The sequence below is a fragment of the Xylocopa sonorina genome, chromosome 15 (assembly GCF_050948175.1).
Source record: "Xylocopa sonorina isolate GNS202 chromosome 15, iyXylSono1_principal, whole genome shotgun sequence".
In the NCBI taxonomy this organism is placed as follows: Eukaryota; Metazoa; Arthropoda; class Insecta; order Hymenoptera; family Apidae; genus Xylocopa; species Xylocopa sonorina.
Window position 1 is genome coordinate 5,509,162 of NC_135207.1, and position 13,807 is coordinate 5,522,968.

Here is a 13,807-nt window from a genome sequence, read left to right on the forward strand (position 1 = left end):
TCCGGGATCCGGCTCTTTCTCTTTGAGAGGAGAAAAAGTCTCCGGATCAGCGGAGAGAAGAGCATCCTCGTCATCTGACCGAGCTTTGTGCCGCGTCCCAGCAATCTACCACACGGCGCCAATCTCTACTTGAATGCCCTCTCCATTTCTATTATTGGCAAGGGGCTTGCGATCTCTTTTGCCTCCGCGCATCCACCGTCCCGTCGCCGGTACGCGCAACGACGAAACGGGGTCTGAAAACCGTCTCTGGATGCGCGCAAACGGTCCACGCGAGCGCTTCGTAATTTGTAACTGTCCGTGTGCCGCCGAACAAACGCCTGCGTCTGTGAGGAGAACTGAATTTTATTCGATAGAAAGTGGTATTCGATGGCGCTCGAGAGGAAAACGCTCGATCGTAGAAATTCGTACGCTTCCGTCGCCCATAACTCGATAGATACGCGGTTCGAGTCGCTAACTCTATCAACCCTTTTAACACGATGTTGCTTAAAATTTAACTAAGCGCGAAACATCTCGAATACAGTTATCAACGCGAGATATCTCGTGGAATTGCGTTAACATCCTACACGCAAAACGTGGTAACCAAACGGTTAAACGGAAAATGTTATCATCCTCTGAAGCAAGCTAAGGGTAGTTTGCTGTGCTCGCGAGAATAAATCGAACGCTCGTTGCTCGTAGCTCGGTCAGAGCTACGACGAGGCTAGCGAACGAAACATCGACGACACGAGCGACGAATCCATCATCTTCGCCAATTACGCAAGACAGAGGGGTGACGAGGCAAAAAAAAAAGACGCGACGTGAACCCAGCACGGTCCATATAAGGGACGAGGAACGTGACGAGGTGAATCCAGGTGGGCAGAAGGGATAATCCCGCGGAGTTAGCGTCAGTCAGGGCTGAATTACGACGTGTGACGGCGCGGGTGCCCGGCCCTATTTACCGTAAATTATGATAAACTACGTTACCAGTGGTGCGATAATAAATACGAAATCGATATCGCAGGTATTTGAAATTTGCGTGCACGCGTCCGAACAACGTTATCGTATAATAAGCTATTATCCAGAGATATCAAAGGGGCTGTAATTGCTTCGGTAAGGGGAAGGGGTGGGCCAGGGACGCCTGATGAAATTAACCTTGTCCCGTAACGTGCTAATGCGACTGCGAAGTTTTAAGTGCGTCCCGCCGCGTTATTTATTGGACAGGCCTGGTTTAATGGACAACGACATTGATTTTAACACCAGCCGCCGGATTTATGGTATTCGAGCGTAGCCTGGCTGTTCGTTCGCCGGATTAAGCTGGATAACCTCGCTGTCTTGGGTAGCAGAAACGTAGCTGACGAGATTAGAAGAAGAATCGTCCACTAATAAATAATCACGAGAGAGCATACAATTATAAAGCTAGATACGAATCGAGAGATGCCAGCAGCGAAGAAATTCCGTCTTTCTGTTAACACCATCGAGGAGATCTGATTACTTCCTCCCCTAAGAGAACCACCCTCGAAAATTCCACCGCTCTGGATTCTATTACAAACGGTTTCGCTCGTAATCGCGACGCGGAATCGGAAAAATAATCTCTATATCCCGAGAGGAGCGGCAAGGTCGTCCAGGTTTAATCCAGGGCGACCCTTGGAGCAGCAGGCCGAGGAATACGGGGGCGGAGGGCATTAAGGACAGTTTCGAGGGGTCGTTGCCACGTATGTCTGTATTATGCCGTGTTTGCCGGCGGATTACGAGAGTAAAGTACGCCGGTGCCGCGACACTGTTTGCGATTGCCACGTTCGCGGTTATTGGCCCGCCGTAACGTTTAGTCCGCGCGATTATGCTAAATTATTGTTTACAGCCGCCGTATCCTATACGTCTATTTACCGTGTACTCCGGCCGTTCGCCGATCGTTAACGGCCAGCGAGGCTGACCGTGCGCGCTTCACGCCGAGACGAGGACCGAGTTAGCGCGAAATTATCAGAGCTCGATGGCTCTGGCTTCCTTCGACGATGCAATAAAACGAATCAAACCAGGATACAAACCTTTTCTTCGTACCATCGTTCTTGAGCAAATTCGCTGTGTCCGATTGTTTGAAGAACGACAGAAGAAGGTGGGACAAATTCGGTAACAGGAATGAATGGTAACAATGGATACTAGGATGGAGGAAACGAGCATCTTGTGAAATAAAGTAAACCTTGTAGCGCAGACACGAAGTTAGAAGAAGGATTATTGGCGAAACTTGGTAACAGAAAATGCCGAGCTGTGATACCGGTCCGCAGAAAAGTTCCCTGCGCGTGAGTTTATATCATTCGGCTGACTCTCCGGATGGAGCACGGTAAAGAACAACTAGCCGGGCCAGAACAGATAGCGGCCGCGTGTGAAGAAGAGAGAAAAACAGGGACGGAAAAAGCGGTGGAAAAGTGCTGAGATTCTGCCTTCTGGTGGAGGAAGAAACTTTGTGCGGCAAACGGAGATAAACATACCGATAGTTGCGGCTTCTGGTCGTGAGATTGTTGGTTAATACGGAACCGCTAGATGAGAACTTAATAACTAACCAACGAATCGAGGGGAAGAAACGGAAATGCGCCAAGAAAAATAATATACGTCCATAACATTTATCCGTCAAATTCATCGTAGCGTTCAACCCTTTAACTCTCCATGGTGTTGTCAGTTGGTAACACAGAAAAAAAGGGGAATTTAGAAAAAATATGGACATTGTCGACATCGTTAAAATAGGTTACACAACTATTCAAATCCACTGAATGTATTAGCCAAATCTATGCAGGACGGTCCATATAAATGTACAAACTTGAACAACCGGAACCGCGAATAACTTTGGCAGGTTGGTGCCCGCGCCCTTTTACAGGGAGTTCCAAAAGTTCTTGGAGAAATCCGCGAGTTCCTCTGCCGTGGCTGGCAACAGGTAAGTCGCCAGTTAGGAGGCTCTTCCTCTCTTGCGGTATGCATAATGGATGGATGGATGGCGAGGGTGCCAGAGCGGGTGGCACGGCGAAAGCGAATCAATAGATGCTACGAGGTTACCGTGCGCGCGACGTGGAGGAGAGGGGCTGGTCGAGATCGACCCGTGAAAGAAAGGGAAAGATGAGATCTCGATAATTCCGATGGATGAACGAGACCCTGAAATAGGGGTGCACGCCTTTAAGGAACGAGCGCGGATAACGAACTTTGTCCGTTCGAGCCAGCTCGTTCAAGCTTGCACGATCGATACGAGCCTGCTTTCGAGGATATTAAATAACCTGACAGGTTTTTCTCGCAGTGTTTGCAAAAATTCGAATAAATTATTTAAACAGTGCGCAATGCGTAATCGAGATTACCAAGAGAAGCCAGAGGGGTGTTCGATTTCAAACAATCTTTCTCTGAATGCCGTACAACCCCGAATTCGATCAATGCCTGGCATCAAACGCCATTAGCATGAATTAATTGACAATTGGCCGAACATTGGCGGAGGCGAGCACGCGATTTCGTGCATCGAATTCAGCGCTTGTAGCACGACACACGCCAGATGGTACGATCGTAACAGACGACTTATTACGTGCCCGGCGTCCATTAACCGCGTCGTTTAAATTGCAAACAACGCTCGCGAATAAGAGACAATAAACTTCCGCCGGTAGCGTTCTATCGGCAAACATTAACCGAATCTAAACGTTGCCAATTACGAAACTTTTAACTCCGGCTAACCGATAGCGACCATCCCCTTCGAAGGTTTACCATGCGACTCGCGAAGGTCTCTGCTAAAAATCGTAACAGTCACAGGTTACCACGGGAATCGTTGTCTGAAGACAACGAAAGCCTGGTACCGTTTGAAACCAATTACGTCGATGCCTTTCGTTCCACTCAGATTTAACGTCGAACAGATTTCATATCATAGGAAAATTGACCGCGTATATGATCAATATTTGCATCATCTAATGGAACGTTTAACTAGAAAATATGTGATTGTCAATATTTATATTTTTAGTTAATTTTGCACAGTTCGTTTTGTAATTGAAGAAACGAAAGTGCGAAGGAAAGAAAATAATAATGTTGTTCTAAAAAGGAAGACTAAATGATAGAACGAACAAATTCGAGTCTATTTAAACGTTATTCCGTGTCGATGAGCTGTTTTATGGGTGTCGTTCCCATGACGCGCAACGGAACCGGTATTCAATTAATTTCGCATTCTATCGTATAATTTGGAACTCGCTAAAGCACTTACAGTTAATAATTGCGACATTATTTCGATATACCCATTAAACGTATCGTTCCATTGTGGACCACAGGCGGTTTTTCTGTCCGTAAAGGTAGGGTACCAGCATCGCTAAACGTTGCTGCAATATTAGAAATTTCCCGCGTCCCGATATAATAGCCCAGGAATTACGCATCGATACCATTCAAATGAATAGACTAACTCGACAATATATCAGTGGAGCCGTGGGTGGTTCAGTGACGCGTGAATTCCATTATTGACTCTCGCAAAGGAACGAACGCAGCCATTGCCATAACGTTAGCAGAGTGTGCAGCACGATAAGCAACGTGGCGCGTTCCCTGCTCCCTCGTTGCACAAGGAAACAACGCGTCGCATATTCTTTTAATCGTACACGCTCGAAATCCTGTTATCTCTATCCGCGTTGGATGCTCCTCGCCTACTAAACTCTTCGAAACAACAGAGAAATGGCCGAAGCGACTCTACCGCGTCCCCAAAACTGCTAATAGCAATTTACCGCAGACGTAGATTCAGGTAGCGCGTAATTAACCTTCGCCTCGTCCACCGCCGCGCTATCGTTTCTCTAAACGCGTTCCATAAACGAAAACCGAGCAGATTTCGCGGCCACGTTCGCGTTATGAGACCAGTCGTTTCGACGACCGTACGAGCTACCCCATTCCAACGCGTGATACCGCGAGCTTTCTTTTCTCGAGCGTTATCGTTCGTTCCGCCACGACTCTGTCACTGTTCAACCCCTTCGATTAATACCAGCCGCGTTAAAAATTGCCTAATCGCTCCCGTCACGTTCATCGCGCGTAACATTCTTCGCCCAAAGAATTCTTCATCGAAATAACCGCGTTGTTACCATTCTCTAGCGCAAAATACCTTCCATTCTTCGCGGTTCGAGCGATTTATTAAAGCGATTCCGACAACAGCGATATTCACCTGACCGCCAGCAACGAATCGATGGCTGTATAATTAAATTCTTCACTCACGCCGCGCGCGCGATGCTCACGCGGAACGACCGGCGTAGCGTTTCTTTTTTTTTTTTTTTTAGTTCGGCAGCGATGTTGCAGCGAGGAAAGGGTGGCCCTCTTTACTCGAGCAGCATCGCGTCGTTGCCCGTGGGGGTGGACGGGAGCAATGCATCAGCGGTTAATGAGCAAACTTTAATATTCCCCGGGACTAAAATCCGACCCGCGCAGCCACCTATCTCCCAACGACCACGAAGCAACCCTCTCGCAGAGGGATTCGACCGCGCGCGCAGGGGCGACGCGAGTCTACCGAGGACACGCTAGCGCGACTGCCATAATTATTGTGAGCCCGACAGACGATGAAGAAAATGAAGGTAAGTTGTTACGACCACCTGGAGGAAGTTGGGCGTCAAAATCCGCCGTTCTCGTTAATTTCGCGCCGGTCCAACTAACGGCGTCCCGCTACGCTGGAAACTTTGCGAATCTTCCGTCTTCGCCGGTTAATAAAGAACAACGGACACTTGCACGGGTCGATGAAGATATACGATCCGGTTCTATATCCTGATCTTCGCTTAGAAACCCCGAAATTTCGTTCACCAGACTCCAACGGTTGTTGCTTTCCCATGCGATCTTTGCTCATGGTTGGTAATCGTGTAATTAACGAAACGTCAATGGCGAACGTTTCGCTGACGCGTGGAAAATCTGTAGTAGAAACGATTTTACTAGCGGTTGAGACCGACACAATGGGGTGGAGAATCGTGTACCAGTCGACAGGAGTATGTACGTACGAACACGTTCGCGACGAATGGCCGCAGCAATTTGAAGATGCACGCGCGTGACACGGGCCAGCAGCCGGAAACGGGTGAGACCACGGGGCGAAACTGTCCCCACCCGGCGCTCGCGGCATCGTAAAGCGGGCGTTAAGCCCGAATATGAAGCTTTTTCGCAGGTATCAGCAGGAAATTCTGCACTGCGGCGGCCAAGAATGTGCTAACGACTCGCCGTGGGAAGGGAAGGCGAAATTGAGGGGCGGCGAACCGTCGTGGCACGTTATAACGATGATATAGTGTCGCTTGTAATTACGACTGAGCGAATACCTCGGCAATGTCGCGCATTCGACGTTTTTCTCCGCTCGTTCAGCTGCGATTCCACAGGCAGCGACGATCTGGCGTAAACTACCTGATCAGCTTTCGATTTTAGACAACGATTTTTCTGATTAACACGCGAGATAACTAACGCGTCCTTCGAGTTACGAGAAAAAAAAACAGGCGATCGCGAGAGGAAGTGGTTCATTAAACGGAAACAACACAGTGCCAGGGAATTAATGATGGAAGACCATTCGTTATCGGGATCGACGGGGTCCGATGAATCGCAGCGCGGCTTTAATCAAAATAATTCTCTCGCCGGTCGGATTCCTGTTTTCGGCCAATGAGAAGGCAAAGTTACTGGAATTCTATCGCATTTCGAGCCATACATTTCCGAAATGAAACTTTGCTCGTTCAGAGTCATTAATTCGTGGATAATAGAGAGCAGCCGGCTCGATGAAATTTATCTGTGATTAAACGCGCTCACTCGGTCACTCGCTCGTCGGCAAATTGGCGGATTGATTGAACGATATTTAGTCATAGCGATAATGAAAGGTATTCCTATGGTCTAACGATAATTGTACATATCTACTGTTAGTTGTTACGTAATGAGGAGCCATACGCGCGATGATATATGAAATTGAATATTTTATGGAACGTCAAATACAGCAGAAATAATCCAACGCTTTCGAACGAGAGAAATGTTGAAAAATAATTCGTCTCGACAAATTTGTATAAAACAACGTTTGACCGCACGGTGAGAATAAAGTACGATGATGTTTTTTGGTCAGACACGTTCGCCTAGGTGCAGTTCCTCGTAACTGGCACATCTCCATTCGAGTTCTCCCGCAAAGCTGAAGAAATAGACTCATCACACCTAACCGATTTCCGTCAGCTTACGTGGGGCAAGCTGACAGCCGCGCGACTACCAGTTTACAATCAACGCGAGGAAGCTCTCCATGAAAAGTGTCGCCTAGGACCAGTTGCCAACTTTTCTACGGCTGCCTATTCTCTACCACCTAGCCAACCTTGAAGTCATCACAGCCTCGAATCTTCTGGAGCGTCGCCAAATCGGCTAGCAAACTCGCCAGGCTTCGTTTTCCCGTCCAGTGTGATTCGAAGATATCGAAGATAACTGAATCCCATTTACGATCGAGGGGATCGCACGGAACAACCGAATGGAAGTTGGTAACATCGAGAATACGTGAAATAATTCACCTCGTGCGTCAACAGAAAATTGCACCTTTCGCGGCGTTTACGTTCGACGATCGTGTTCTAAATTCGCCAACTACCGTTCTACCGTTCCTCAAACCGGAATCTTAAATTTCCCTCAACTTCCTCGCGTGCTCGTGAACTTCGACTTTCCCGCTCGTCCCAAGTTTCGCACTTCGTTAACGTTTACATTAACTCACCGCGAAGTTATAACCGAACCGCTGTATCTGATAGAGTTCTTGTCTCAGCCAGGGGAATATATATTTTTTTTTTTCTTCTTCTTCCGTCGCGCGAAAAGTTTGCGCACCGGCAGGCAGGAGTCGAGCATCCGCCACAGTAGGGGAAATAAAGGAGCGTTCTCGAACAACAACGAACGCGGGACGAGGACAGGGAAACGCGAACGTCTTCTCATCCGTCGTTCTCGTCTCGAATCCTCATATCCCAGCTCGTATCGTCGTTCTGGTGCAACGCATCGAGAAAAGAGCCGATGGGAGGAGCGTTCGCGCGTTTTTATGCGACATCAGACTTCTGAATGGTCTCGAGAGGGTGTGCGCCATTCACAGTGGCGCATATTTCCGACAAAAACTGCCAGCGAATTGCGAGCGTAGGGACGCGTAAATGTTCATCTTGTTTGGGCGTTATTCGCGGTGTCTGATGGGATCCAGTTCCGTTGTATAATCGCCAGGCAGTCAAAAGTGATACTATCTTGCGTTAATCCGTTTATGTAACTATTCACGGTTCTATTCTGTTTAATTATCTTCGACGGTTATCAGTCATCGCATTGTGTCTGTTCGCTCGATAATAATTTCGCTCCATCTGCCGCAATTCCTCACTGGACTAATTACCGATAAATTTGACGTGACGAGGATAAAAAATTGGAACTCGTCGATGCCTCGATCAAGTGGTATCGATTTTAATCGGTCGAGAATTACAAAAGGTACGAAAAGAGACACGAGAAATGGTGTTAAGCAATATCCCTGAAACGAGAGTTCAGCTGTTTCCTTTTACAGATTATAGCTAGCTCTGCTAGATTACAAATTTCATACGATTAGTACTCGCTTATCTATCCTTTGCGTTGGATGTACGTCACATGAATAATAGCATTGTATATTCTTTGCAAGCAACGAGTGACGAAAGAACCGTGGTTTTGCTCGCGACAAAGAAGTGAACAAAATGTCTGCGACTTTATCTCTTGTAATTAAAGTTCATCTCTGTTGCGACTTGAAAAACGACATTGTCTCAGTGCGATTTAAAATATCAAGAGACACCAAACAGGAGAAATAATACCAAGCGTATTATTAATGCAGATTAAGTAACGAGAAAATATCCGTTTCAGTGCCGTCTGACCATAGACGGTTCGATTCTACCCGATCGTTGCCAGCCGTTTACTCGAATTTCTATTCGACGAAGGGATACGTTTCTACAAAGCGTTGTTTCGTCGACACGATTAACACTATAACACGTGTAGACCTACATTCTTCGCGTTCCTAATACGATACGCGCCTCTTTAAGCACTTGATCCACTAAATCCGAATTCGAGACTATGCATCGGCACGGTGGAACTTCTGTTCAAGATACTTCAACCGAAAACGGGTCAGGGACTTGGCGCTTTAAATGCTAGTAGCACAATTGGGGCGTCCGAGGATTACCATTTACCTCTTTAATTACAGAATTAAAGCGGACGGCCGGTTCTTTCTTCGCGCGGCTCCGCTGGGAACACCGGCGACGTTACCCGGCGCTGCACTTTTTCTCCTTTAAATCCGTCATTACGTTTCCACGGGCCGCCGCGCGGCCAGATTCGTCGACGAGCTGGAAAGAGAACCATTAATAATTTTAATAACCCCGTACCCTATCCAATTATATTTCGCGACTGGCCAGAGGTAGTCAAGCGCGAAGGAGTCGCTGGGAAGAGTAGAAAATCGGCCCACGTTTCGCTGGCACGTATCCCATCGTCGATTATTCGCTGGTGGTGTTTGTCTACGGACAAGATAAACCACGTGGCCGCGCAGTTTCCACGATTATTTGCCACGAGCAGGAAAATATTTTACCGCTCGAGGCCGCGATTCATCGAAACGCTTCAAAATCAAGCGTCGCGAAATTTAACATTTATCCCCTGTCCGGCTATAAATCTGACGGAATCGCCCGGCCGAATAATACACGGCCACGGCCACCCCCCCTATTATCGCCGCGGAATATTGGGATCGATGGTTTTTTGAAACGGTACAGCGCGTCATGGAGTCCGTTCGATTGGCCGCGTCGATTAAATTCCGCTTCACTGAAAATCCGTCTCGACGCGGGATTCAATTTTTTTCCACCGTCGTGCTGTTCGTTGCGAGATAACCGCAAAAAGAATACGCTCTGCGAAAAAGGGGCGAAATTTTTTTTTTTTTTTTTATCGTCGACACAGCCAGCCACCCCTCGCCTCGTTTTATCGAGGCGCACAGTCTCCTGTCGTTCGAGTGTTTTAATCTCGATTGAAAATGTGCTACGTCCCTCTGTGATCTTAACGCGAGACAGCTGGATCCTCGTAGGTTCGACGAGGTTCTTACAGCGATCTTCCAATATCCCTTCTCGGTGGAATCGAATTTCCACTGGCAAATCGAAAGCCCGATATTGTGTTTCTATCCTCGTAAAAAGAACATGTTTGCTGTCTCTTAGTTGGCACCAAGATCTGCCTCCCTGGGGAGACAAAAAGCCGCGGGGCACGAGTAGCTATTTGTTTCCTGCACTCACGTCGCTTTCAGCTTTCAGATCGCCTTATAGCGCTATCCTTATACCTCCGTGGAAAGGAGACTTCTTCTATAAACAAGCTTTCCTTGCCGTTCCTTCTCGACCGTTGTCAGTTTCATTATTCCTCGAAACGATTTACCGTTGCTCCCGCTAAATTCGAACCAAAACTCGTCGTCTCTCCGAATACTCCGCCAAATCTCCACCAATTTGATTACCAAACGCGAAAAGAGGACGCAAAAAAAAGTCTCGAGTAAATGGAATTCACTTTTTCTCGTAGTCGGATCTCCCTCGATTCAATTAGTATGAAAACCGGGTTTGCCAAAGGGAGCTCGAGAAGCTCTGAGCAGCTGCTGTAAACAGCGTCCCGACCGCGTATTACCAACGGAGGACAGGCTGAGATAACCGCAGGAGCAAATGGGTATCGCGGTGTAGCCCAGCGGACCCTTTCTTGTACACTGAGGCCCTCGGACAGCTGAAGTTCTTGATAGTGAATTATACCACGACCGTGTCTCGAATCTCGATAAAGCGTATCGCTGGCCACGTTCAAGATCCTGCGGCCGTGTTCTTTCAGACGGTTCCGTGGACGGACTGGAAACGCACGAACAAAGCGCACGTCGCTACTTGCGGCTTAATTCACTTCTCGCTTCGCTACTTGTTGCGTTAATTCGACGATATCCGTAGAAAAGTGAGAGAAACGTCCTCGAAGCTGAAGGAACATCGACGACATCGAGGACATCGTCGCGATAAATCGATGACAAACTCTGACATTTGTAGACCAAACACTCTTCGTTAACGCGATATCGATGACTGCTACGTTATCTCTAGACTTTAAAGATTCTTCTCGAGCCGTCGAACGAAATATTTGCAAATTTGTGGAAATCAAATCGGAAAAGTGTACGCGATAAAAGTCAGCCGTCTATTCGAAGAGAATGGGATACGCGTAGTGACTGACGTGTTCGCGGATACGAAGAGAGAGAGAGAGAGAGAGAGAGCGCAATGAAATATACCTGACAAGGCGATTGGTGGGTACGCGTGATCGGTGATTCGTACAGGCCTCTGTTTCCGTATGCGGGTATCTAAACAACGATTTACGTTCTCCTTGCAGGAATCCGAACGTGATCGATCACCACAATCGGAACGACACGCTTCTCCCCATCAGCAAGGAGAAGAGCCGTTTTCGCAGCCTGACGTGGGATCAATACGACCCGGTTCACCAGAAATACCTGGAGATCGGTAAGTGTTCGAGCCACGCGAAAAATCTCGCGCTACCGCGCTGCTACTTCTTTCGTACCCTCTAATTAATGGGGGGGTGGGCAATCTCGTTGGGTCGTGCTCGATGCCGTGGCCCGTTTCCACGGTGTACACACACAGACACCACAGGTATATATAATTTTGTCTCGCGTCCAGTAACGCGCAGCCAGTCACGTGAATCGTATACGAGTTGAATTAGCTCGGAATCAAGGGGTTAGCCGCCGGAGGCACGTTTCATCGCTGCGGAAAAATGAAGTGGCGGCGGTGAAAACCGTTGGCGGGGCCCGTGGCTCGCTTGTCCAGCCTCGAAAAAGCCGAGGGAGAAAAGACGTTTCGCGAGGTCATTTTTATTTTCAGCGGCTCTCGAGCACACGGCAGATGACGTGAAAGGAACCCTTTGACCTGGAAAAGAATTTGCGGCCTTTTTCCCCGCCCGGTTCTTTTCTCTCTTACTCTCCTCTCCGTTCCCTTTCTCGCCTTCTCTCTTTCTCCCTTTCTCTCTCTTTCTCTCTCTCCCTCTCTCTCTCTCTCTCTCTCTCTCTCGATCTCTCTCTCGTTCGCTCGCTCGCTCCCTCTCCCCCTCTGCCCCTTTACTCCACTTCAGCCGCCGCGTTTTTTGCCACGTAACGTTACGACGAACGCCGGCATAATTCCATTAGCATTTGAAGGCTATGTGAAAGCACTAATTAAGCTAATTAGGAGTGTTTCATGACGGTGATGCTCTTAATGCAACGGCCTCGCCGCAAGGTCCGAAAAGGAACGCACTGCGAAAATGTAGCGAACTAATTGGAATAAAAAAGACACTCCCCCGGGAGGGTGTAATTGAAACGAGGGTTAAGCTACACTCCCGCATGTAAATGACCGTGGATATTCGTTTAATGAATTCTTCAGGATCGCGCATTCAACCGGCGAACCGGGGGAGATCCGTGTCAAAGGGCTGGAACTGCAACGACACGTGTATACGGTTCAAGAAAGGAACAGCCGCCCCTATTCAATGGACGATCGTGCCGTTCGAGGATCGAACCCTCCTGCTCGCGCACGCTTTCACGAACATCTTCTCACGGAGCTCCGCGTCTACGTGACTCGATAGAATAATCGATCGAGACGTATAAAAAAAAGAGTAGCGAAACGTGTACGTACCCGTGTCCGATTCTTATTGTATTCTTCCTGGACGAGCTCCTTTCCGTGCTCTCTCGATTTTCATCGATGGTAAATGCACAAATAGATAAGAAATAACAGAACAGTGCCTCTCAGGATTTTTCCATACGCTCAAGAAAACGGCGTGCCGATTCAAAAGAATTCTTTCGTTTCGACTGTAAAATTAACTGTGCACGCTGCGTTTACTAATTGCAACGAGTCAAAGAGTGGCTGAAAATCCGGGCGAAAGTCAGACGGACTTCCGGCAATCACCGTCGCAGCCATCGCGAACGATTAAACCTGTACGAGTTATCCGGGTCGAGATTAATATTAGTCCTGATCGATTCGCATATCCTGCCAGTAATAACGGGCTGATGTAATCGTCCTTGGTGCTGTATCGGGGCCGGGCGACCGCCGGTGAAATATTGAGCTGTCAAGTGTGTGTGCCAGGGGTGTATGATACTTGAGCGCGGCAGAAACTCGGCGAACGTATCAGACGATCGTTTCATTAATGAGTGATCAATAGCCGAGGTCCGCATAATCGTGCCGACTGCTGCTTAACCGCAGCGCGGACTATCGCTCCCGATCGGCTTATAATTTATTATTATCGTTTGTCCCGCTCGCTGCACCCCCACTCGAAATTCATTAGGCACTAATTAACCGTGGCCCACTACTAATGATGTTATCGAATTTTCGTGGCTCGTCAACGAGTGCCCCGGATCCACGAGTTTATCATCAGCCCTCTCTGCATCGTCTGATCGAACCTCTGATCATTCTCGCCAACTTCCACGAGCCTTGTAACGATTTTTAGAACACGCCACGGTTCCTGGTTTCGTTAACAGTCGAACACGAGATTAATTGCTGCTGGGGAACCGTGGATTCGATCGAAACGAATGGCGATACGTTTTAACTTCGTCGAGAAATCGAATTCCGGAGGATACACTCGACTAGACGCAGTCGAGAAAAACCGAAGGGGGTGAGAGCTCGAAGAAAGCTGACTTATGAGGTGTGGTCTCGAGTAGTGGTACGATTTAAAAAAGGAGCGAACGAGCTCGACTCGGATGCATCGGGACAGCCGGTCGCTCGAGTTCGCCGCTGACAAAAAAAAAAAAAAAAAAAACGAAAAAGAGGAACACAGCCTCCTCGATCAGCGACACGAGCGACGAAACAAATCACCGGCAGTTCGCGAGCGATTCACCGGCTGCTCGGTATCGAGTGAAGGATCGTCGGGGCGCGGC

General features: G+C 48.2%; 1 protein-coding gene across 3 annotated transcripts in view; it reads left to right on the forward strand.

Annotated features, from left to right (window-relative positions):
• Positions 1-13,807, forward strand: part of Nlg-4 (neuroligin 4) — a 207,424-nt gene that overhangs the window by 153,018 nt on the left and 40,599 nt on the right. For all 3 annotated transcript variants that reach the window (XM_076907144.1, XM_076907147.1, XM_076907146.1), the window contains exon 9: positions 11,287-11,414. In XM_076907144.1, coding sequence (XP_076763259.1) covers positions 11,287-11,414 — 128 coding nt within the window. The remainder of the gene's footprint in view (positions 1-11,286; positions 11,415-13,807) is intronic.